Source organism: Delphinapterus leucas, chromosome 6 (genome assembly GCF_059928025.1).
Source record: "Delphinapterus leucas isolate spDelLeu-1000000601 "Yukka" chromosome 6, BTC_Dleu_Yukka2, whole genome shotgun sequence".
Lineage (NCBI taxonomy): Eukaryota > Metazoa > Chordata > Mammalia > Artiodactyla > Monodontidae > Delphinapterus > Delphinapterus leucas.
Window position 1 is genome coordinate 113,019,542 of NC_143134.1, and position 24,659 is coordinate 113,044,200.

Here is a 24,659-nt window from a genome sequence, read left to right on the forward strand (position 1 = left end):
TGCTGTGCCATGTGTAAAAACTTTCGTTTGTTTGTTTATGTATTTATTTATTTATTTATTTTGCGGTACACGGGTGTCTCACTGTTGTGGCCTCTCCCGCTGTGGAGTACAGGCTCCGGACACGCAGGCTCAGCGGCCATGGCTCACAGCCGCTCCGCGGCATGTGGGATCTTCCCGGACTGGGGCATGAACCCGCGTCCCCTGCATCGGCAGGCGGACTCTCAACCACTGTACCACCAGGGAAGCCCTCCTTTCTTTATTTTATTTATTTATTTATTTATATTTTTGTGGTACGCGGGCCTCTCACGTTGCGGAGCACAGGCTCCAGACGCGCAGGCCCAGCAGCCACGGCTCACGGGCCCAGCTGCTCCACGGCATGTGGGATCTTCCCAGACTGGGGCACGGACCCGTGTCCCCTGCATCGGCAGGCGGACTCTCAACAACTGCGCCACCAGGGAAGCCCCCTTTGTTTATTTTAATCCTTTTCACACTTCAAAGAAATGTGCTTTTTGTAGATAAGGCCTAGTCCTAGTTTTTACAATTGGAAGAACATGGTTCTTTTATCGTAAACCATATTCCCTTTTAGTTCATTCCTCTAAAGTGAAGAATTCTATTTTTTATAGTATCCGCTTCTCAAGTTCATGAATTGCTCAAGGTTTTGCAAGTGAAGCAACGAAATTTTTCCTTGTACAAGTATACAAGAATTTAAACTAATTTTTTGCAAGGTCAGGCTGTGCTTTGTGCCTTTTGCAGGACCCATGGTACTGGTTATAAGTTTTGTTTTTGTTTTCTAAAATTCTTCAAGTTTTTATCTTTAGGAAGCAGTTTCTCCAATGATATGCAAGTCCCAAACCTGAATTATGAATGAATTTCTCAGAACCCCCAGTAATATATGAAAAAATTTCAATGTGACAAAAGGTGGGACTTCTTTTAAAAATATATTAAAACGTTATGAGGTGAATAGTATCTCTATAAAACTATAATTTTAAAAAAAACCTTATAGGTAAGGACAACATTTGAACATGAAATCAGATCTTTCCTCAGCAGAAATACGACTTTTTTTTTTAACACCTTCATTAGAGTATAATTGCTTTACAATGGTGTGTTAGTTTCTGCTTTATAACAAAGTGAATCAGCTGTACATATACATATATCCCCATATCTCCTCCCTCTTGCATCTCCCTCCCACCCTCCCTATCCCACCCTCTAAGTGGAGAAAAATGACTTTTATTTGCTCAAAATATTAGTGTTTCTATTCATCATCTTGTTTCCAGACAGATGTATTTTCCTTCAGGAACTAATATTCTGTTTCCCTTCATTATGTTGATGTTATTGTTTAACCAGCTATATTGAGTGCCTATTACAACCACAGTGCTGGAGCTAGGAGGTCAAACACAAAAGCAATGAACATAAATCATGTGATAGTCTGGAAAAGCAAAGTGGGAACCATCAAAAGGAGTGATTAATTCAGCCTGGGGGAATAGGAGAGTCTTTATCAGGAATATGATGTTTAAGATGGGTTCCAGAAAAGACCTCCCCAGGCATGGAGGAATGGCAGAGCGTTGTACTCATAGTACCATTGGAGACATGGAAGAACAAGGTTATGCAACATGTATGGCTAGCAAAAGTACACTTAGTTGATTTTTTTCTTTTATTGGCAAATCCTATTTTGGATATGTAATTATAACATTTTGAAGTCCTTTGAAATGTTTGGCCAAAAATTATTTCTTAAATATTTTTGGTGTGGCTACTCATAGAGATAATTTAAAGACATGAAGTATTTGGGCTTCCCTGGTGGCGCAGTGGTTGGGAGTCCGCCTGCCGATGCAGGGGATGCGGGTTTGTGCCCCGGTCCGGGAAGATCCCACATGCCGCGGAGCGGCTGGGCCCGTGAGCCATGGCCACTGAGCCTGCGCATCCAGAGCCTGTGCTCTGTAGCAGGAGAGACCACAACAGTGAGAGGCCTGTGTACCGCAAAAAAAAAAAAAAGAAGACATGAAGTACTGTATTTTTCTGGTTCCATGAAAATGGTGATATCTGTTTCTCGAATAGGAACCTGGTAGCTATTATTGTAATTGACGTTTTAAAAATTTGCTCTGAATTTTTTTGAGGGGAGAAACTACTTTAAATTTTTTTAAATTTATTTTTACAGCAAGCTGTAATTTACATAGGCTAAAATACACAACTTTAAAGTGTACGGCTCCATTACATATGAATACACTGCTCTGATCATTACCAAAAGGAAGAACATATCCATCACCCCAAAAAGTTGTTATTGTCCCTTTCTAGTCATAACCACTCCTACACCACCCCTGAAAAACCGATACAGTAAGTCCCCTACATACGAACCTTCAAGTTGCGAACTCAAAGATGCAAACACGTTTGCATGTCCAATCATGTAAGTTAGTTCACGTATCTGGCATACATTGTCACGTGGTGCATCATGTACAAGTGGTTGTGCTTTTGTGTTCTTTACGGTACTGTATAGAGTACAGTAGTACAGAATCTTGATTTCAAGCCCAGGTTGTCCAGAAGCCAGCATGAAAGCAGTGGTGATGTAGCTGATACTACTGTACTTTTCAAGGTACTGTACTATAAGGTTAAAAATGTTTTCTTTATTTTTTGTTTTTATTTGTAGTTTTATGTATTGTTTGTGTGAAAAGTATTATAAACCTATTACAGCACAGTACTGTATAGCCAATTGTTTTAGTTGGGTACCTAGGCTAACTTTGTTGGACTTGGGAACAGACTGGACTTACAAAAGCGCTCTCGGAACAGAACTCGTCATATGTAGGGGACTTACTGTAATCTTTCCCTGGATTAGTTTTGATTATTCTTGAACTTTATTTACAAACAATCATACAGTCATGCAGCATGTACTCATTCATATTTGACTTCTTTTGGTCATCCATTTTGGGAGTGTATCAGTAGTTTGTTTTATATTTGTTTTCGTTTTTTTAATTGCTGAGAATATTCCATTGTATGAATAAATCACACTTTAAAAAAATCTGTTCTGCTATTATAGATGTTTGTGGCTTTTTTAATTTCTCCCCGTTTTAGCTTTTATAAAGCTGCTGTGAACATTCTTGTGTTGTTTTTTGTTTTGTTTTTGTTTTTGTTTTTTGCGGTACGTGGGCCTCTCACTGTTGTGGCCTCTCCCGTTGCGGAGCACAGGCTCCGGACGTGCAGGCTCAGCGGCCATGGCTCACGGGCCCAGCTGCTCCGCGGCATGTGGGATCTTCCCGGACCGGGGCACGAACCCGCGTCCTCTGCATCGGCAGGCGGACCCTCAACCACTGCGCCACCAGGGAAGCCCTCTTGTGTATATTGATAGCAGGTGCTATGGTCTGACTGTGTCCCTTAAAATTCATGTTGAAACCTAACCACTATACCAAGGTGATAGGGAGGTGATTAGGCCATGAAGGCAGAACCCTCATGCTTGGGTTAGCACCATTATAAAAGAGTCTCGGGAAAGATCCTCCCCACCTTCCACCATGTGAGGATACAACTAGAAGTCGGCAGTGTGTAGCCCAGAAGAGGGCCTTCACCAGAGCCCAGCTGTGTGGCACTCTGATCTTAGACTTCTAGCCTCCAGAATTGTGAGCAATAAAATTCTGCTGTTTATAAGCCATCCAGTCTATGGTGTTTTGTTATAGAAACCCAGGCAGACTAAGACAGTGCAATCTTTTATTCAGTTATTCTTCTATTGGTAGGCATTTATTTTGTTTCAAGTTTTTAGCCTCTAAATAGTGTTTACTAAACAATCTTACACATGTTCTAAATCTTTGACTTTTATTGAATAGTCTCAGTAGTGTGATTGTTGGATCAAAGGGTAATATGTTTTTTAAACTTGTTATTTAATTTTTGTATTTAATTTACTTATGTCCAGATTGCCTCTGTGAAAGGCTATGACAGTTCACAGTTCCACCAGCAATGTAGGAACGTACCTATTAACACATATCCCAAACAGTATTAGTTATCACTGTAATTTTTGCTGTCAGTGGATGTAAGTGATGCCAGTATGTCTTTAGTTTGCAGTTCCCTGACTACAAATAAATTTGAGCGATTTGCTCTTCCATCTCTTTATATTCTTTGTATATTTTTCTATTAACTTTAAGATGTCAGTTTCTAAGTACTTTATATAATTATATTCTTTGTAGCTTCATTATAAATATCTTTCTAGAATTTTAGATTTATATTAACTTTATGGTTTCATGCCATACGAAACACTTTCAATTTTTATGTAGAAAATTGCATCTTGGTTAAGGTCTCTCCTACCTCTAGATTTTGTAAATATACTTTCCAACGTTTCCTTGTGAATTTTATTGTGGGTGTTATATTTTTATGTCTTTAATCCATCTGGAATTTATTTTTGTACATGGCATATGATAGCAGTCCAATTTTACTTTCTCCCAGATGGATAACCAGTTGTGCTACTTCTATTTTCCTACTGAGTAGAACTGCCATGTTTGTTATATCTTAAATTCTCATATATGCTGGGATTGATTTCTAGCTTGTTCTATTTATTTATTTTTGTGTATTCCTATACCAATACTGTTTTGGTTAAAGAGGCTCTGAGTTATTTTCTAATATCCAGTAAAGCAAGTCTTTTTTTTCACTGTTTCCTGTTTCATATTTTTCTTATCTATTTTTGCATATTTAATCTTCCATATGAACTTTAAAGTCATTTTCTCCAGTCTCACCATTATCCTGAAAAGTTATATAAGGATTCTAGTTTGAATTACATTTAATTCACATATTAATTTAGGTTATAAGATACATTGTTATAATATCTTTACATATGAGAATATAGTATGCCTTTCCACTTGTCAAGGTCTTATGTCTGTTGAAGACTTCAGAGTTGCCTTCATATATGTCTTGTTCCTCTTTTGTTAAATTTATTCCTAAGAATTATCTTAGAGTGTTGTCGCTATAGCAAATGGAATATTTTTTTTCTGATTTCCATTTCTAAGTAGCTAATTGCTACAACAGAGAATAGACATTAGTTTTTTCTAATTCTCTATCCATCTACCTCTTGATACTTTGATTAATCCTCCTAATTTTATACTAGCATCTTTTAAGATTTTCAGGTATATAATAGCAGCAAAAACAGTTTCACTTCTTTTTTCACTGTTTATGCAGGCTACTAAATTTTCTTGTTTTTATATTTGATAGAAGCTTTAAGACAGTGTTTAATGATGGTGGTGATAGCATCCCTATTGAGTTCCTGATTTTAATTAAAATGGTCTTAGTGATTCAGACTTCTGGAAAGTATGCTATTCAGTTGTGGGGGTTTTTTGGTAATACTTTTTATTTTATTTAAGTGATTTTATTCTATCTCAGGCTTTGATTTTATTAGGAATGTCTACTGAAATTTTATGAAGGACTTTTTCAGCACTTAATAGTGAATATGATTTTCTTTAACTTGTTGTTGGAGTAGATATGTTATCAACATATGACAGACTTTTTGATATTGAACTACCCTTGGCTTCATGGAATAAATTTCTGCAGACCAAATACTCCTGGATTTTTAGTTTTCTGTTCTTTCTGGTCTTTGACAGAGGGTTCCTCAGCCCTAGTCTCTAGTTAGAACTTGTCAGGCACAGGGGAAAGAAGTCCTAAGTAATCCATAGGGACTCTTATGGGCTCTCTTACTCCCAGCTGTAAGACCTATAGTTATTTGGGTCTGGTAAATCAAGTAAATTGGAGTTGAGAATGGAGGGAAAAGAGGGTGCTTTCTGGTCTCCAGCTTCCAGAATCATCCTCTGGTCCTTCTTTCTTTTGGTTATTTTTCACCTTTTATATCAGTGACTATTTATTTTGCTTAGTACCAAAAAGTTACATCAGAATGGCTTCCTTAACAGATTCTTTTAATAAATAAAAGAATAATGAAATAGCAGCGTGTTCTGATGTTTCTCTTTCCTTCCATCCAGTCAGCCTTGTGTTTTCTGAAACCTATTTGCATTGTTTTCGCTAGTGATTTTAGTGGCAAAACTCAGTGGTAACAGTCTTTTGCCATGAATTTCAAGTTTTTATCCAGAGCCACATAATCGATATTTACATTTCTGATTGTCCAGGGGAAGCCCTGGAGGCCCAGCCACATTTTACCAGTCTGGAAAAATAATTTAAATATCTAATTATAACTTCGTTTTAATTAAAAATCTCTTTCTGGTCGATTTGGTAATAGTCAAGGATTCAATAATATTTAATCATAAGAACCTCCTGTGGATACTAAACAAAAAGGGGATCAAGTTAGCAAAAAGATCACTGGCCATGAAGTTAGGAAGTGTCTGGGTACTAGTTTCAACTCTGCCACTGGCTTACATGAACTCAGATGAAGTTCTGACTATTTCCTTTTCTCTCCTGAAATGAGGTTGCTGAAGTAAATGGTTGAGCTTCCTTTAAGTTTCCTTTAAGCTTTAACATTCTGGAAAAATGAAATGGAATGTTTGAGTCCTGCCCCCAAAATAGCCTGTGATTCTACTGTTTCACAACTCAGTACTCTTGCTGTCTGATTCTGTAAGAAAACAGATTGCCAGTGGACTTTCAGAACTTTATTGTCTGCTCCCCTGTAGCAGTTGCCATAGTAGGTCAGCTATAGACTGAATGTTCTTGGCTCCCCAAAATTCATATGTTGAAACCCTAACACCACCCCCAACCCCAACAATGTGATGGTGTTTGGAGGTGGGGCCTTTGAGAGGAGATTCAAGATTCAAGGGGCCTCTCAAGGGGGTAGAGCCCTCATGAATGGGTTTAGTATCCTTATAGAAAAAGACCATAGAAAGCTCCCTTGCCCCTTCTGCCATGTGAGGACACAGTGTAAGATGACTGGATTCTCACCAGACACCAAATTGCCAACACCTTGATCTTGGGCTTCCCAGTCTCCGAGACTATGAGAAATAAATTTATTGTTTATAGGCAATTCAGTCTATGGTATTTTTGTTATAGCATTTCTAATGGACTGAGATACTATTCCTTTAAATTGTTATTTGTGGAAATAATTTTTAAGTCCCTATATCCCATCTTTGTAAATTCATGTACCCTCTGATGAGTTTCTGTAAGTCATATCTGTCCAGGCAGTTTTCAAGTTCTTTCCGAATTATAAGACTATAAAAACATAATTAGGTTTGGTCATATTAAATTTGCTGATATCTGACAGTGTTTGATTTACAAATAGGCAATTTCACATGCATCAACCTAATAATTATGGGTGAATTAAACTGTTACCATACTAGGATTTTACTTGAAAGGTCTTCCCATCCAAAAACAAATGCCTGTTGTTTTATTAGGCATTTGTTGTTTAGTCAATCAGAAATACCTTTGAAAGCCTGCTTTGTGCCAGCCGTGTGCTAAGGTCTTATGGTTATGCCCATGAATAAAATATACCTGTTCTCTGGTTTGGGGGAATCTACAGTCTAATGAGGGAAATAGGCAATTGACTAACCATTTGGAATAAAGTTGCATGAGGGTTATAGAAAAGAAGATACATATTGTTGTGCAGCAAATGACAAGGACTTCTCATCTAAGGGTTCAAAATGTTCTCTTGTTCAGAATTATCCAGGGAGGGGGATTGTGGTGGTAGGAGAGGGGGGCATGTGTGCATGGCATGTGTGATGTTAAAAGTCAAGGGGAGGGCTTCCCTGGTGGCGCAGTGGTTGAGAGTCCGCCTGCCGATGCAGGGAACACGGGTTCGTGCCCCGGTCTGGGAGGATCCCACATGCCGCGGAGCGGCTAGGCCCGTGAGCCATGGCCGCTGAGCCTGCGCGTCCGGAGCCTGTGCTCCGCAACGGGAGAGGCCACAGCAGTGAGAGGCCCGCGTACCACACACAAAAAAAAAGTCAAGGGGAAAAGCATGTTCTCAAGGGTGATAAAGAGCTTGGCAGTTTCAGAGTGTGAAAGTCGGTAAAGTCAGAGAAGGTAGGTAGGAGCCAGATCTTAGAAAGCTTAAATAAGGCATATTTAATATCTCAGGCAATGGGAAGTCATTTTAGGTAGGCAAATCATATATTCAGGTTTGGAAGGCCGTATGCAAAGTGATTTAGTGTGTCCATCTAAAGGTAGATTATCTTGATTCAAATCCTAGTTTTGTATTCAGGCCATTGACATTAGGCAATTTACAATTAAACCTTTTGTTTCCTATATGTAAAATGGGGTAATAATAGTATCTTATTTGTAGAGTAGTTAGAATAACTTAGAGAATGCATGAAAACGCTTAGTACAATTCATAGCCCCTGGTAAGTATAAATTAACCACTTAGTTATTGTTATTATTTATATTATCATTGAGTTAGAATGGAGTAAGATTAATTGCAGCAAAACCTAGTAATTCCGGCAAGAGATAATTGTTACTTGGTTTGTTATTGTTATTATTTGTATTATTGAGTTAGAATGGAATAAGATAAATTGCAGCAAAACCTGTTAGCAATTCTTGCAAGAGATAATTGTCACTTGGCTTGTTTTAGTGGTAGAAGGGATAGAGAAAGAGATAACTTCTTGAGAGAAATTTCACAGGTAGAATCCTTGGCACTTGGTGATTGAATGAATGTGCGAGATGAGGGAGAGGGAGGAATTAAATTGGGTTTGGAATGACATCGATATAAATACACCCACATCAGCTGAACTAAAAACTAAATAAATCAACATTTAAAGCTCATTTTTACTAAATAATAAGTGATAGATAATGCCCAGAAGTGAATCTTATGAATTTGAAGCACTGAGATTGATCCTTTTCCATCTATAATCGATAAACTGCTGAGGAGGCTGGGAGAAGAATAAATGTAATTTGAACAATCTTTTCTCTTTTTCGTTTGGTGTTTCCTTTCTCTTTCTGCCAGTTTTAGTTCTGTGATTTGGTTATTTTAATTTTTTAGTGTTAGGTTGAGCCATATAGAAGTTTCCATTTTTGTAGATCAGAAAATATTTAACCAGAAATGAAATGGTTAAATATTAACAATTTCACATGGTTCATCTAGTTATATTCTCATTCTGTAAAAATTTTTAACTGGGGCTGTAGGTGTCTATTTTGAATTAAATTGAGTACCAAGGCCATCTGAAGGAATGTTGCAGTGATGGCATAAGGACAAGTGGAGCTGAGCCCCATGAAGTAGGTGACTTAACCTGGCATCATCTATTCAGTGTGGCTCTGGGAGGGCATCATATGGCCAGGTTTTTTGTTAGCTTTACCAAAAGGGACATGTTATATATTACTTTGGCTTTTTTTTTTTTTAACCTGATTGTAAAAAATAGCACATAGAAATTAGCAAATTCACAAAACATAGAAAACCATAAAGAAGAAATTAAAAATCACTTGTAATCCCACTATCCAGCGAAAAGTAGAATTGATTTTTAATGCATTTTCTTCCAGTCATATATACAGAAATACTCTTTTATTAAAAAAAAATCATGTGACTGCATTATTTTTAAAGGTAAATGTATGTATAGATTTTTGTGAGGACATAGATTTATTGCTCCCCCTTGTCATTAGTAATTTGTCTCCTCTGGAGAAAATGGTTTCCTTTAATCCAAAACAAAGCATTTAACTTTTGACTGATTATTTTCTTTAATTCCTAGTATGAATATTTTGATTATAGCTCCTAGAGTGGTTTTACTAAAATAGAAACAAAATGGAAAGAACTACTATTGTACTAATGGTATTGTAACAGTTTGTGGTTTTTGTTGCATTTTTATAACATTTTAAATTCTTTAAAATTATCAGTTAATATATTACCTGTTTTTATCATTGTAACTGTCTAGTTTCATACATGAGAAACCTGAAATGGAATAAGAATAAGTTACATGCCCAAATTTACAAGTAGTTAAAAAAGCCTGGACTCTTGACTTTGGTGAATGGTTTTTCCATTTATTGAAATACAACTCTCAGGAATCATTCTTTTTTTAATTCAATATTTATTAAGCAGTCAAAACATGGAAGTTCAAAAATAAAGTCTATGTCAAATGTATAGAATATTGAGTAACCTGGTTTGGCTGGAGGGCAAGGCATTTGGGGGTTTCGGTATAGTGAGATCAGACTGGAAAGGCAATAGGAGCCATTGAGTCTTCTTGAATAATGGAGTTCATAATAACCATAATGAAGCATGTGCTATTGGATATTTTAACGAGGCAGAAATGAATAGATTAGAAAAATGAACAAGACTAGAAGTCCAGACAGTATTTAATGATAGCCTAAAGTATTAAAAACTAAAAGGAGGAAACGAATTTGAGGGCCATTATAGAAATAGATTCATAAGATGTGGTAACTAAGAATGGTATATTAAGGGAGAGAGTGGTCAAGATGATTTCTGAGTTCATACCTGAGTGCCCGGGAAAATGTGAGAAAAAAAGTAAAAGAGTCTTATTTGGTGGGAAAAAATGTATTTAATTTTGGTCATGCTGTGGTTGAAGTCTCTATATGACATCCAGGTAGATGTGTGACTAGCAGGCAAATTGTAGAAGGAAAGGGGAACTCAGGAGTGAAGTCAAGTTTTGAGACATAGGCAGAGAAATTATTTGTCTAGTGGGAATAACTAGTGCCATACCATCTTTCCTTCTTGCCTTACATATGTATAGCCTCAATGTATTTGAGGAATACAGGGCAGCAAAGTGTCGAAATAACTGTCATTGCCCTTAGAACTGGGCAGTCACAATAAGAGAGGGCACCGCAGGATTCAGAAGAGCCCCAGCCTCAAGCAATGCAGTAGGACTGGTGGGAAAACACAGACTGTTTAGGAAGGCTGTTTGAGGTTGTGTGAGAAGGAAGTAAAGTTATATACCTGCTGTGTACTAAGTATTGGTAAGCCTTTTGTACACACTGTCTGCTTTATTTCTCACCAACATCATGAAATAGGGAGTGCGATCCTCATTTTACAGATGATAGAACTGAGGCTAAGAGAGGCTAAGTAATATTAGAGCAAGGAAGCAAGGATTTGAGCCAGATGGGTGTTCAGTGCCATGGGTCTTTTTGCTGTGCCACACTTTGCCATCTTTTCCAATAAGACCTGTCAATTACAGCTATCAAGCTTATGCTCAGTAGGTTTTTAAGCCTTCGTGCAGTAAGCACAGCGCTTCAGATCTTAAAATGTAATTGAGTGACCATTGCCTGCAATGAGAAAGCATGTGTGTGAAACAGATAAAAAATGAAAGTTGGATCACATAACATATATCTCCATCCAGGTGTGCAGACCTTCTGGAATGTTTACAAATGTCAACATTTGTTTATTTTATTTTACTCTACTGAGTTATGTGAAACTTTACTTAGAAGGATGAATTGAGAGACCAAAGATACGTGGAGGAAAAGATAATAAAAAATACACATTTCTAATTAACTAAAAATTGTCATAATTTGACACTCCCAATTAGCTGAAAATTGTCATCACTTATGACATCACCTGAAGAGCCACAGTAAAATCCCAATTTGCCTTGTGTTAAGTAAGCACAAACAAGATTGTATATTCTAAGATACAAAGCTAGTTTGTACCATGAAACTTCCTGCGATTTTCAAACCTGGGTGGAAGTGGGTGCATTTTCTTGTCCATCTTTTGTTTGTATATTTGTGTACCACTTCTCAGCAATCTAGAAGTAAGTAATGGCATCTCAAAACCATAGGATAGTGTCGAATACAGGAATAATGTAATTCCTCTTTGTGTGTGCTATTTCTGCAATATTCAGAGTAGATGGGATTTTCTTTATTTTTTCTCTTGAAAACCCAATTTTTAAGTTTGTTTGTTGTTTTGGTCACGTTTCTTAAAATAGATCCATATTTAGTGAATCATGAGAGAAAATTAATGCTAAATGTGTAGCCTTCTAGCTAGAACTTCTTGTGCTGAATTATGATTCCTCAGTTGTCACGCACTGTTAACACACTTTCGTTCTTTAACATTGCTCTTTGTTCTATGGGAAATGCTACAAGAAAATAGGAATTTCCTCTCACCATTACCCCTCTGGCAGTGTGTTTCAATCTAATTCCTGGCTTGCTGTCTGTCCTGGTTACTACCTCTTCTCCTTACTAGCAGTCTAAATTCTGCTTCATCTACTAAGAGGGGGATTCCAGACAGACGAGGAAACAGCCTTCAAACACTGCCCTGCAGGCATATTAAGTTATTCCCCCACTGTGCAGTCTGGAAATCAGGGAGCACCTCTCTGGCAATGAATTCTAATGAGCTGCTAAAGATGCCGGAGTGTGTGCGCACACAGGCGGTTTCTTTCCCCTCCCCCGCCTCTTCCTTTTCCCAAGCCCCTCTTCTCCCTGTTTCCCCTCCTACTCCTTTATCCCCTCCCTCTGTGTCTCATTTCTGCAGTAAACGGGGCTGAGGCACATTCCTGCTTTGCAAGGCTTTCTGTTAAGGTGTTCTGTGGCTTTTGTTTGGATCGCAGCATGCTGAATTACAGGTAATACTCTGAAATTGAGCTAGACAGATCAATGCTGTTGAAATTTTTCTAAGAGGCAAAATATTACATTGGAATCAATGAAGAAAATAAGTTATCTTGGCTAATTTTATTCATGGTAATTAAATTCTATAAGCAGATTCCTCTTCTCCCCCGAAAAGCTCAAATGAAAGGAAATGGGGTTAGATTGATCTGACTTGCGATTGATTTTGTTTTATGTTGATCATGAAAGCTTGCTGTTGCTGCGCCTCCTCTGTAGAGTAAGGACCAATTATGTGGGGTGCTACTGAGGGTAGCCATGAATAGTTGTACCGGGTGGGGTGGGATAGAGTGGGAGGGGTGATACCAGCTCGAGCTAGCCAGGTTCTTGATTAGGGCATTGGATGCAAAATGTAAAACGCTCTTTCCTTTTCTTCTATCAGCTGTTCAGAGGAGACTCATTACAACTCCTGCTGAAGTCCTAATCTTCCTCCCTTCCCTTCTGCCCCTACCCCGTACCCTCATTGGCCTGAAGACATTGTACAGAGTTTGCCTAACTCCCCTGGTGCTATGTGTATGGTAAACCTGGTACTATGGCCGCATCTCGGACTGGCCAGACAACTGCTGCTGGTTCTCCCTATTCCAAGAAGGATTTAAAGGGGAATTGCACTGCAGGCAATGCATCAGAGCAGCAGCATCGGGAGCTTGGGGACTAAGGCTCCTCGGGCATTATTACAGACACACAGAGCTGACCGCAATGACAGCAGCTGCTCCTTTGAACTGTTGGCAGCAGCCAAGCGGCAGCATGAAGTGAGAGATCACTCCTGAGCTCAAGATGAACTCTACCTTGGATGGTAATCAGAGCAGCCACCCTTTTTGCCTCTTGGCATTTGGCTATTTGGAAACTGTCAATTTTTGCCTTTTGGAAGTATTAATTATTGTCTTTCTAACTGTGTTGATTATTTCTGGCAACATTATTGTGATTTTTGTATTTCATTGTGCACCTTTGTTGAACCACCATACTACAAGTTATTTTATCCAGACTATGGCATATGCTGACCTCTTGGTTGGGGTAAGCTGCCTGGTCCCTTCTTTATCACTTCTCCACTACCCGCTTCCAGTAGAGGAGTCCTTGACTTGCCAGGTATTTGGTTTTGTAGTATCAGTTCTGAAGAGTGTCTCCATGGCCTCTCTGGCCTGTATCAGCATCGATAGATATATTGCCATCACTAAGCCTCTAACCTATAATACCCTGGTTACGCCCTGGAGACTGCGTCTGTGTATTTTCCTGATTTGGCTATACTCCACCCTGGTCTTCCTGCCTTCCTTTTTCCACTGGGGCAAACCTGGATATCATGGAGATGTGTTTCAGTGGTGTGCGGAGTCCTGGCACACCGACCCCTACTTCACCCTGTTCATCGTGATGATGTTATATGCCCCAGCAGCCCTCATTGTGTGCTTCACCTATTTCAACATCTTCCGCATCTGCCAACAGCACACAAAGGAAATCAGCGAAAGGCAAGCCCGCTTCAGCAGCCAGAGTGGGGAGACTGGGGAGGTGCAGGCCTGTCCTGATAAGCGCTATGCCATGGTCCTGTTCCGAATTACTAGTGTATTTTACATCCTCTGGTTGCCATACATCATCTACTTCTTACTGGAGAGCTCCACTGGCCACAGCAACCGCTTCGCATCCTTCTTGACCACCTGGCTTGCTATTAGTAATAGTTTCTGCAACTGTGTCATTTATAGTCTTTCCAACAGTGTCTTCCAAAGGGGACTAAAGCGCCTCTCAGGGGCCATGTGTACTTCTTGTGCAAGTCAGATGATAGCTAAGGACCCTTACACAGTTAGGAGCAAAGGCCCCCTTAATGGATTTCATGTCTGAAGTGGTTCAGATATTGGGTCACTGTGTTGTGTGTGTGTGTGTGTGTGTGTGTGTGTGTGTGTGTTTCCTTTTTATCTTTTTGTATTTCTAGTTCACTGGGAAATATGGGACAAAATAGTTTGACTCTAAGCAATAGTTAACAAATGATCCATCCAAAATACCTTTTAAGTTTGCAGAAATGATTTTTTTAATGCTTTCAAATGAGAAGAATCAGGACCATGAAGATAAATTGCTCTTCGTTCCTATTTCCATAATGTCATGGAAATGACTGTATTTAATTCTCAGACTTAAAATGAATAAAGCCATATCTAACACCTCTCTCCAGCTGGCATGACTGAACCTGGGTGTGAAAAGCGTCAGCATTTTTAAAAGTCATCATTTTCTTGTTGCTTTTCTGGGTTCTTTCCAGCTGTTTGAGCTTCATGTACAATTGATTTCTTTTAACAGGAAATATTAAAATACAGTGATGAATTAACAGGGTTTTAAAATTTTCTTTACATCTGTCAAAGTGTAACTACCCTGCAGGTTTCCACACTGTCATTCAGAAAGTCAAATGTTTTATGTCTTATTCTCTTGAGAGAATTCTCAATACAGTGAATAATGTGAAAACTTAAACATTAATTTAAAATTTGGGGGGACTTCCCTGGCGGTTCAGTGGTTAAGACTTTGCCTTCCAGTGCAGGGGGTGTGGGTTCAGTCCCTGGTTGAGGAGCTAATATCCCACATGTCTCATTGCCAAGAAACCAAAAAACATAAAAGAGAAGCAATATTGTAACAAATTCGGTAAAGACTTTAAAAAAAAAAATGGTCCACATCAAAAAAAAATCTTAAAAAATAAATTTAAAAAAATAATAAAAATTTTGCATTGAACCATGAAGCAAAAGTACAGTCAAATCATATAATTTATAGAAAAACTAAGCTGTATTTTATGCCATGCTTCACTGAGACCTAAACAAATGTGTATACTGAAAGTGATTGTGTTGTAGTATTTTTGCCCAAGCCTTTGTGTGTGTGTGTATTGAGAATATTTGAATTGAGTTAGATTTCTCTTTTACAGCAAAATGCATTTAAATAAGCTGAAAAATAATTAAATGATAGGCTGATGGCTGCCATTTTTATAATGGTGAAAATACATTGAAATGTGTCTTTAGTCTTCTCTGCTCTTTTTAGCTAGAGACTTTCTGAAATACTAGAATATCAGGAAGAAAGGTCCTAGGCAACTGAGTCAGAAAATACAATGTATATTTAGCTAGTTCATTTTTAAAATAGGAGGGGTTGATTGAGATGGTCTCTTTGTGGTTAAATGGTATCATCTAATAAAGTAGTAACTAATTCTTTTTAAAAGCATTCTTTCAGTTAGTGTTAAGGAATTCATATTTGAATGAGAGAAGGAGAAATTCTGATTCTCTCTCTATTGCTATTCTCTTTCTGGAAAAAAAAATCCTTGGAATACTGTTCCATTCCTAAATAGGCTTTTTTTTTTTTTTAAGCCAAAGTACTAGCAAAATCTGTAGAATTATTAATTGAGAGTGCTGTGTATCTGTATGTAGAGTGATGTTTTGTTCCTAAAAGTAATTATGTTTAGAGCGAGAGGTTTATTTTTCTAAAAGGAGAGAAGGATTTCCCAACAGCTCCAAGCATGAAAATATTTCCTCTGCTCTTCTACTGGTTTTAATGTTTTAGAAGTCTTCAGGGAACTTGTATGATCTCTGCCTTTGGCTAGATGTTGTAATCTGAATGTGACAGTGGTGTTCAGTGAGATTGAAGATAGAAGAAAACCAAGGGAAATGTGGATTTTTGAGTCCAAGGAAGGACATAGATATTTATAAAACAGGCAGATATGCTTTGGTTTTCCATCATCATATTAGAAAACCTCCTACCCCCTTTTAAAATAAAAGATGGCATTCTTATGATTTTAGGTTTTAGAGATTGATTTGATTTTAACCTCAAATGTATTCTACTTAAACATTTTTATTTTAAGAGAACAAGTATGAATATAAGCATTTAAACTTCAGATTCTGAGTTCTTCCCAAAAGCTTGCTTGCTCTTTATATTTAGTATTAGAAAATTTGATTCTAAGTTGTTTCAAAATTTAGAACTCATATTGGAATTGCAAGTTATGTTAGCAGTGGCTTTGTTAAGTTGCCATTTGAAGTAGAAAACCTTTTCTGTTAGATTCTGAAAAAAAGCTGTATACAATTCCCCTTTATTTAAGTGGCACAGATCTAAGAAAACAAAATTCCCTTTTTTCATATATATCAGAGAATGTAACCTGTTCAGATTTGCACAGTTTGCTTGTCAATTTCTAGTTCAGATATGGGACTCATGAAGATTAATTTTTATGGAAAACTGATGTTAAATCAGTAGATTTTTTGTGTGTGGGGGGGTACTGAGCCCTTTTAATTTTTTCTTGCAGTAGGGTTCCATTTTACAGAAAAGTTTTTGGAAAAGATTTTGTGGGAATGTTACGGAAATGAGGAAATCTCTGTTTAATTTTCTGGAAATGGCTAATCAAGCTGAGCTTTCAATGACTGGAAGGCAACAACTCTTTTAATAAGAGCTTTTGTTAGTAGATTTGTATATTTTTGCCCTAGTACCAAATTTAGATGTCAGAGGGTTTTTTTTATTGTTTTTTTTTTCACATTAGAACCTCTCAGCCTAAAACTAAAGTAGGAACTAAGTAGATATAGTAACTTTAAAGAAAAATAAAGCATTCCTCCCCAGCTGATACTTAATATTAGATGTCTTTCCAGTTTATCTTGTAGTCATTGGACTTTATAAACTCTAACGTTTCTTCCAGGTATCAATTCTATTCTCATATTTCATTGTCTGTACTGCTTTAAAATTTTTGTTTTCTTGTGGTGTGTGTATCCTGGGGAGAAGGGTTGTGTTTGAATGCAATCATACAATCGTCTGTGGCTGGGGGCAGTTTCTGTGTGGTGCATTTGGAGAGTTTGTATTTAAGTAACCTTTTCATCCTTGCATATTTAGTGCAACATTTAATGACGTTTTATTTAAATACCAATCTGACTAGTTCAGAATGAGAAAAAGTATATTTTTAGAGTCAGTTACCTTAGACTTTGACAAGACAGCCCATTTAACTTTATATAGTATATGGCTGATACCAGAGGAAGCATAAGCTTTTGGTGACTGTGTTGAAATTATTTCTCAGTAAATTTTAAAATAAGACTATACTAATTGTTATATTTGTAATTAGTTGTGTTTTTATACAATGATTTCAGTGAAGGTGTGTTTTTTTCCTCTTAGAGCGGAAAAGCAATTACAAAAGGACAAGTGCTCCACTTTAATGAAAGAATTATCTTTCACCCGAATGGATATTGGAATTTTTCATGGACCTGTTGGCTTTAACCCTAAATTCCATTTTGGAAAGAGTTTTATTTAAGGTTTATTGCTGGATAAATATGTTTTTGAGCCTTTTATAGTGGCTTTTCCTTTTTACTTGAATAATGGTCTCAGTATTTTAAGGATTGGGAAAACTTGAATTTTTGTACTATTAAATGCATTTACTGTTCACCTCTTTGAACTTGAAAATGAAGCAACAGGGTTACAAGTTCCCAGATGGTAGAGTGATTTCTGGGAGTTTCCTCAGCTTTGCAGGTTTGATTAAAACATCTGCCTTTGATGGCTTTGTAGGAATTTTACTGACTGTGTTTTTGAATCATAAAAGATTTGTGAAATAAATTATTGGCAAACCAGAATTTATTGCTATATGAGGAAATTTGGGGAAGTTTAAGGATGGGGGAGAATCATGGAACTATAAACTTTTTTTAAAGTCTTCATAAGTCATTATTTGTGTTGATTTTTGCATAATTTTTCCATTTCAGGTTACTAAATATTTTATATTAAATGTACATATTATTAACGTATTTTGCAGGCCCAAGGAATATTCTAGACATTTCTTATGGCTGTAAATGAGTCACTTGGCTTTTCTTCAAAATTTGGATGATAACGGAATCATGATATGTAAAATGAACTTTGAACTGCGAATCTAGGTTTCTGTTACTAATTAACTCGTTTTGTAAGGGCTGGTCGCTTCTCTAAGCACTTAATTTCTTCTATTTATAATAATCCTTTCATCCTTCACAGGGTTACTTTGAGGATTGAATTAGATAACGGATGTAAGAGAACTTTGTAATATGTAAAGTGCTTTGAAAATAAAAATGATTACTGTTATTTGTATCTGCCATAGCTTTACATCTAAGGAAGCTGCATATAATGTGGCGCTACCCCCCATAAGATCTTTGAAGGTCAATGCTAGGTGACTATTCCATGCTACTTAGCAATCCCAAAATAACAGTAACTTTAAATTCAACATAAAACTGTTACATTTACTCTCTTTACTTGTTTCCAAAGTCTCTAAAGGCAGGGACAATGTCTCTTCATACCTTTAACCCCCCAAATCTAACATAGGACCTGGCTTAGAGCAGAAGTTTTAGTAAGTTTTACGGAGTTAATGAATGAGCCTTTCTAATTATTACTTTTAGTCACTATTATTACTTCTAGTCATTATAGAGCAGTGATGTTCAAAGGGTAGTCCAAAGCCCATAAGCAGTTTTTCATTTGATCAAAGCCATTCTAGACTGTATATAATAAATATCTCTTTTTAGTACCAAGAGACTACTGTGGGAATGTGTGTGCTTTATATGCTAGGTAACTTTACTCCTGGAAACTGTGTAGCCTCGGCCCAGGGAACTTCAGGCAGTGCTGTCAAACTGCCAGTTTCTCACAGCATGGGTAAGATCTTGGCTCTAGATCCAGATAAGATAGGCTGTAAAAATCAGTCACTATGAAAGAGGAGCAATAGAATAGGATAGCTTGCTGAAAGAAATGGTTCTAATTCTTTGGTTTTGCTTTTTCTTTCAGTCTTTACCACTTTTCTAGCTCTATCTTCCCTTTCTTTCTTTTCTTAACACACTGTTGGTCATGTATTCAGAGTGAAGTGCTTATCATACTGCTATAGGGTATGGAAAATTGTATTATGCAATAACTGGCTTTTTGGAAAAGTTTAAGAAGCAATCAAGAAGCGCTTATGTAGCAAGCTCTACTAGATGCCAGGTAGTATAGCTAGCTGGCCTCAGAGATTTAAAGAAGGATCACATGATTCCTTTCTTATGGAACTTTATAGTTTTCAGATGTTTCATATAGAAAAATTCTGTGATCTGTCTTTCAAAAAGCTTCACAGAGTGACTTTATCAGGAGGAATTTACCAAGGCCTACTGGTGGGACAGTTGGCACACCATGGGTCTGTTTCTTGGGTGGGTTCATTATGCCAGTATATAAAATCATAATGTCACTTCATTAGTTTAAAATAAGAAATCATTGCTGGCAATAGGGAGCAGTCTTTCTCTATTGGTAGATCTTCATGGGAAGCCAAACCATATTCAGAATGTTGCTTAGTGAGGATGGAATCTCAGAATATGGTTCTGTAATGTGAAAATTTACTGGTATAAGACTGAGCCTGATGTTCCATCTCTGAAATCAGAAAACCTGGTCATTGGGATCCTAATAAAAGTTGAAATCATCTGTGCTTCCAGTACTGACCAACCTACCTTCTAATTGACATATTATTTCTTTAAATTAACTTCTTTTGTTACTTTTAGTAAAATTCCTTGCAAGTTTTAACAGTCTTACAAGCTTGCTAACTCATTCTCTCTCTTTTTGGTGGTTTTATATATCACTTTTACCATGAAACATTGTTTTCTGATTTAGTATTCAAAGGGTGGCCTTACTACTTTGTTAGTTTGGGGAAGCAACTCATCTTGGTTTTCATGGAGTGAATATATACTGTGTAGTTGGAAAAGCAAGATATATGAAAATACCTATAAAAATTAACAGTATCAGTCAGGTAATTAGAATAGAAACATTAAATTTTTGAAAGTCAGATCATCCACAAAGGAGATAGGGAGGGACATTTGAGCTGTAGAAGACCTTAGAGATCATTTGGTCTGATTCTCTCTTTTTATAGTCAGGAAACCAGTCCAGTGGCCACACAGCAATTTATGATAATACCCAGACTTCCTACTTCCTAATCCATCATCCATTCCTATTATATCTTGTTGCTTTTGCAGAGGAGTGGGAGTTTGCCTTCACTCAGCCAAGTCCTGAATAAGACTTAAATAGGCTGATATGAGGTGTTTGTTCTTGTGTGTGTAATTTTAGGTGTAGAAAGCATTATGGGCAATGATATAAATGTTAACTGAGGCTTGTTATGTTTCAGAAGAATTTTATAAACTTTGTCCTGTTTAATCCTTCTGATGCTCTGTGAGCTAGTGACTATTATTAACCCCATTAAAAAGATGAGGAAACTGAGATTGAGTTGCCAGAGACAAACAGTTAATAAGTGGAAGATCTGGGATTCAAACCCAGGTCTTTCTGACTTCAGAGCCTACATTCTTCCCTCACGTAATTCTCACAGAAACCTATCAGGCAGTTTTTTATTTTTTTTATAACTCTGTTTTACAGGTGAGGAAACCTAGGCTTAGAGAGATTAAGAAACTTTTGTCAATATATCAACTAACTTCCATACTTGGAAAACATGTGACAGACTTCCTACTAAATATAGCAGATTTAGTATGCATATTTATTTCTGTTAGCTCCACTATAAAGAATGGCAAAAGTATAATACATATGGACAAAGAGAAGAGCAGAGCTGATGGCAGATGAATGAAGCTAACAAAATTTGGGGTTATGGAAACCCAGTGGCCAAGTGGTAACTGACTCAGCAGAATTGACAAAGCTGAATTTGGGGGAGGGGCAGAGAGGATCTGCCCATAAAACCCAGTAAATATGTGGGAATTCGATTTCTGATATGCCTCTCAGGCAGAGAGTAGTATGAAGCTGAAAACTGAAGAATTGTTAGAAAGTTTATTGAAGGCACATTTAGATACCGTCACTCATCCCCCCACCCCCACACTCCTCCACTGTACACCACCTTGATCCCCATCCCAAGTTGGCCCTAGCAGACCACTGGTTTTTCACCATCCCAGCAGAAGATGGGAGACTTACTCTTTGGAGTTTGAACCACAGGCATTCTGGATGCCAGGCATAGCTGAGAATGGGACTGAGACACCTTGTTGAAAACAAGAGTATCAAGAGAAAGTCTGCTTATTAAATAATCAGTTTCCCTTTCCCACTACACTCCCAGAATGCTCTTAGCCTTAAACCTTCTAAGCAGGAGATAAGAGGAGTCTAGTCTGGGGGCCAGTATCTAAGGGCTCTCAGTTCCGACAGTCCCTGCCCAGTCACATTAAGTTGATGCCCATCAGTCAGCGAATCCCACCCATGCATATAGAGCTTCCAATTAGTTTTTTGTTCCTTATCTTTTAATATCAACAGTTAACCAGAGAAAGCCTTATGAATAGACTTGAGAAAATGTATTATGAATGCACAGAGCCCAAAACAAATCAGAGGGAACAGAAACAAGTCATAGAAGAAAACTTCAAAAAAAAACCCCCAGTATTTGTAACTAATATTTTCAGAGAAGATTTTGCATCCATTAAGGAAAAAAGGATGCCATAAAAAAAAACAGAACAAGAAAGCTTTTGAGATTAAAAATATAATCAGACATTTTTAAAAATTAGAAAAGTTGGAAGATAAAATTGAGGTAGACCAGATAGTGAAACAAAAGGCAATAAAGGAGGTAAAAAGCAAGACAATTAGAGGCATGATCAAGGAGGCCCAATGTCTGAATAACATGATTTTCAGAAACAGAATAGAGAAAAAGAATGGAGAAATTCTCAGATATCACAAGAGAAGTTTATAGAACTGAAGGATATGAGTTTCCATAATGAAAAGGACCAACCAGCTTAGTGTAATAAAAAGACTTTGTGACGGCAAATCATAAAATTTCAGAACACTGGAGATAAAGAAAAACCTAAAAGCTTCTTGGTCTGGAATAGGGATGGGATAGTAGAAGCATCCTAAGTACAGAGATCTGAATAGCATTGTACTTTCTACCACAACGAAGCAAGAAGATAATTGGGAATAAATTCAAACTTAAGAAGTGATTTTTTTATTAAAATTTTATTTATTTATTATTGGCTGCGTTGGGTCTTTGTTGCTGCGCACGGGCTTTCTCTAGTGGCGAGCAGGGGCTTCTCTTGTTTTGGAGCACAGGCTCTAGGCGTGTGGGCTTCAGTAGTTGTGGCACGCGGGCTCAGTAGTTGTGGCACACGGGCTCAGTAGTTGTGGCACGCAGGCTCTAGAGCACAGCCTCAGTAGTTGTGGTGCACGGGCTTAGTTGCTCCGCGGCATGTGGGATCTTCCCGGACCAGGGCTCGAACCCTTTTCCCCTGCATTGGCAGGCAGATTCCTAACCACTGTGCCACCAGGGAAGTCCCAGAAGTGATTTTTAACCTAGAATTTTATGCCCAGTCAAACTTTCATTCAAATGTGAGGATAAAACCCATTTTGAGATATGTGAGGTCTCAAAATATTTACCCGTCTTACAAATATAGATACATAGAACACTGAGGGAAAGAAAAGAATTTGCAATTAGTAACTTCAGAAAAAATAGAAGATGAAAGAAGGAAATCTAATCATGGTATACTCTGTGATTCAGTTATGAGAAATATAGATTTAGCCAAAAATTGTAGCAAAATTACGTTGAGAGTCATGATGAGGGGAAGGGGGAAGTATGTGTGGAGGGTAGGTGGGGTTGGGACTGTAATAGAGCTACAGTATCATCTCCCATACAAGAAAGTCTTAAAAAAAAAAGAAAAGAAAAGAAAAGCCAGAAAGTAGCAATTTATGCATTTTGTTCAGAAATAGGAAGGAAACACAAACAGCTAAAAGAGATGAAAATTGTTGCCTTTTGGGCAGCAGGGAATAGGGTGGGAGGTATAAGGGGTCTGCTGTTTTTCTTTGTACGCTTCGTATGGTTTGACCTTTACAACTGCGTAGGTGTATTATTTTTTATGGAAAGCATAGACCACGTTTAGATAAAGGCAGATAAATTTTAACATTGATAGAAGGAAACCAGGAAGTGTAGGTTTAGAACATATTACTGAAGTAGAACATATTACTGAAATAGAACATGAGGGCGTGACCTATGGCCTTGTACAGAGCAATTTCCTAATTATCATCTCATTTCATCCTCCTAGGAAAACAGGCAAAAGGGATGTTATCCCTCTTTGACAATTGTGGAAGCTGAGTTTTGAGGCTGTAAGACCTTTTTGATTCCTAGCCTTCTACTACTATGCCTCATAAGTATGTTTGAATCTTTCTGGATTTTTTAAATTTTGTTTTTTACCAAGAGAAGACAGCAGATATTAGAAAGCATCTTCTTTGACATCATGGGAAGGAATACATGAAAACAAATGTGTGTATGTATCTATGTATATGATGTGTGTACTGGTATACACGTATCTATAATGTAAGATCTGGCATTCTGAGATCACAAGAGGCATGCAGATTACTGTGTGGTAGTCATAGGTAAGGAAATGTGTGTTAGATTTCCTTAGAAGGCAGTGTATGAGGTGGGCTGAGCTCTGGGTAGAGTAAGATTTCTGTAGTCTTATCTCCTCCCACCCCTTGAATGAGATTGGCATAAAATATTCAGCTGGACAGGATTAAAGGAACCCAAAGGACCAACAGACAAAAGACCCTAATAAAGTGACCTACAATTATCAAACAATCTATGACATGAGAAGCCTTTAGCAAATTAAAAAGTATGTCTTTATGATAAATTGCCTTGATTGTAGTCACTTAATGATTTATTGGAGTGTTAAAAAAGATTGTATTGGCTTTGAATAAAATATGAAAGAGTCTTTTCAAAGTAAAACTTTAAATTGTTCCTCTTAGCTTTCAATAAACATTTGTTGAATTAGTAAGACAGTATTTTGGGGAGAAGGCAAAAGTTACAGCATTAAATAGCATGATATATTTCTGAAAATTCTTCCAGAAAGACTGGGGAAACCCTCACTGCCAAAGCTGTTTATTTATAGCTAGACCAAAAAAAAAAAAAAAAAAATCCATTTGAGGGTCTCTGTCTTCATTGGCCCCTGGGGAGCAGAATCTGACTTAAAAGCCTTTTTCATTTAAAAAAATTCTCCTTCATGACATGATATTTGTAGGAATTAAAAGCATTCCTACTTAGATTATGTTAACATCATGTATAGTTAGCGGTCATTGTACTAAAGATACATGTGTAGCCTACCGAGCGCTGGAAATAAAACAAAATTTAGATCCTAGTTCTGACAGTTGATGAGATAATTTAATCTGTCAGAACTTCAGAAGGATACTTATCTTTAAGCGAAGATGACTCTGATATTATAGGAGTCAATTCAAGATCAGATGCATGTTGCATTAATGTAAAACTCTTTACATTGTTACTGTATTTACTTTATACTCTTAGATCACTGTTTTTCTGAGATAAAAAAAAAGAAGATAGTGAA

At 37.3% G+C, this 24,659-nt stretch overlaps 2 protein-coding genes across 10 annotated transcripts in view; both read left to right on the forward strand.

Annotated features, from left to right (window-relative positions):
• The window catches only part of RABGAP1 (RAB GTPase activating protein 1), a 151,454-nt gene that overhangs the window by 70,572 nt on the left and 56,223 nt on the right, over positions 1-24,659 (forward strand). The window lies entirely within an intron of this gene.
• On the forward strand, positions 153-23,587 carry GPR21 (G protein-coupled receptor 21). The gene has a single exon (XM_089913729.1). It carries the CDS (start codon positions 13,195-13,197, stop codon positions 14,242-14,244), a length of 1,050 nt encoding a protein of 349 aa, XP_089769855.1. The 5' UTR covers positions 153-13,194; the 3' UTR covers positions 14,245-23,587.

What these genes read in the sequence shown, in the direction of transcription:
- GPR21 (XM_089913729.1), top strand. Translation starts at nt 13,195, where the DNA reads ATGAACTCTACCTTGGATGGTAATCAGAGCAGCCACCCTTTTTGCCTC.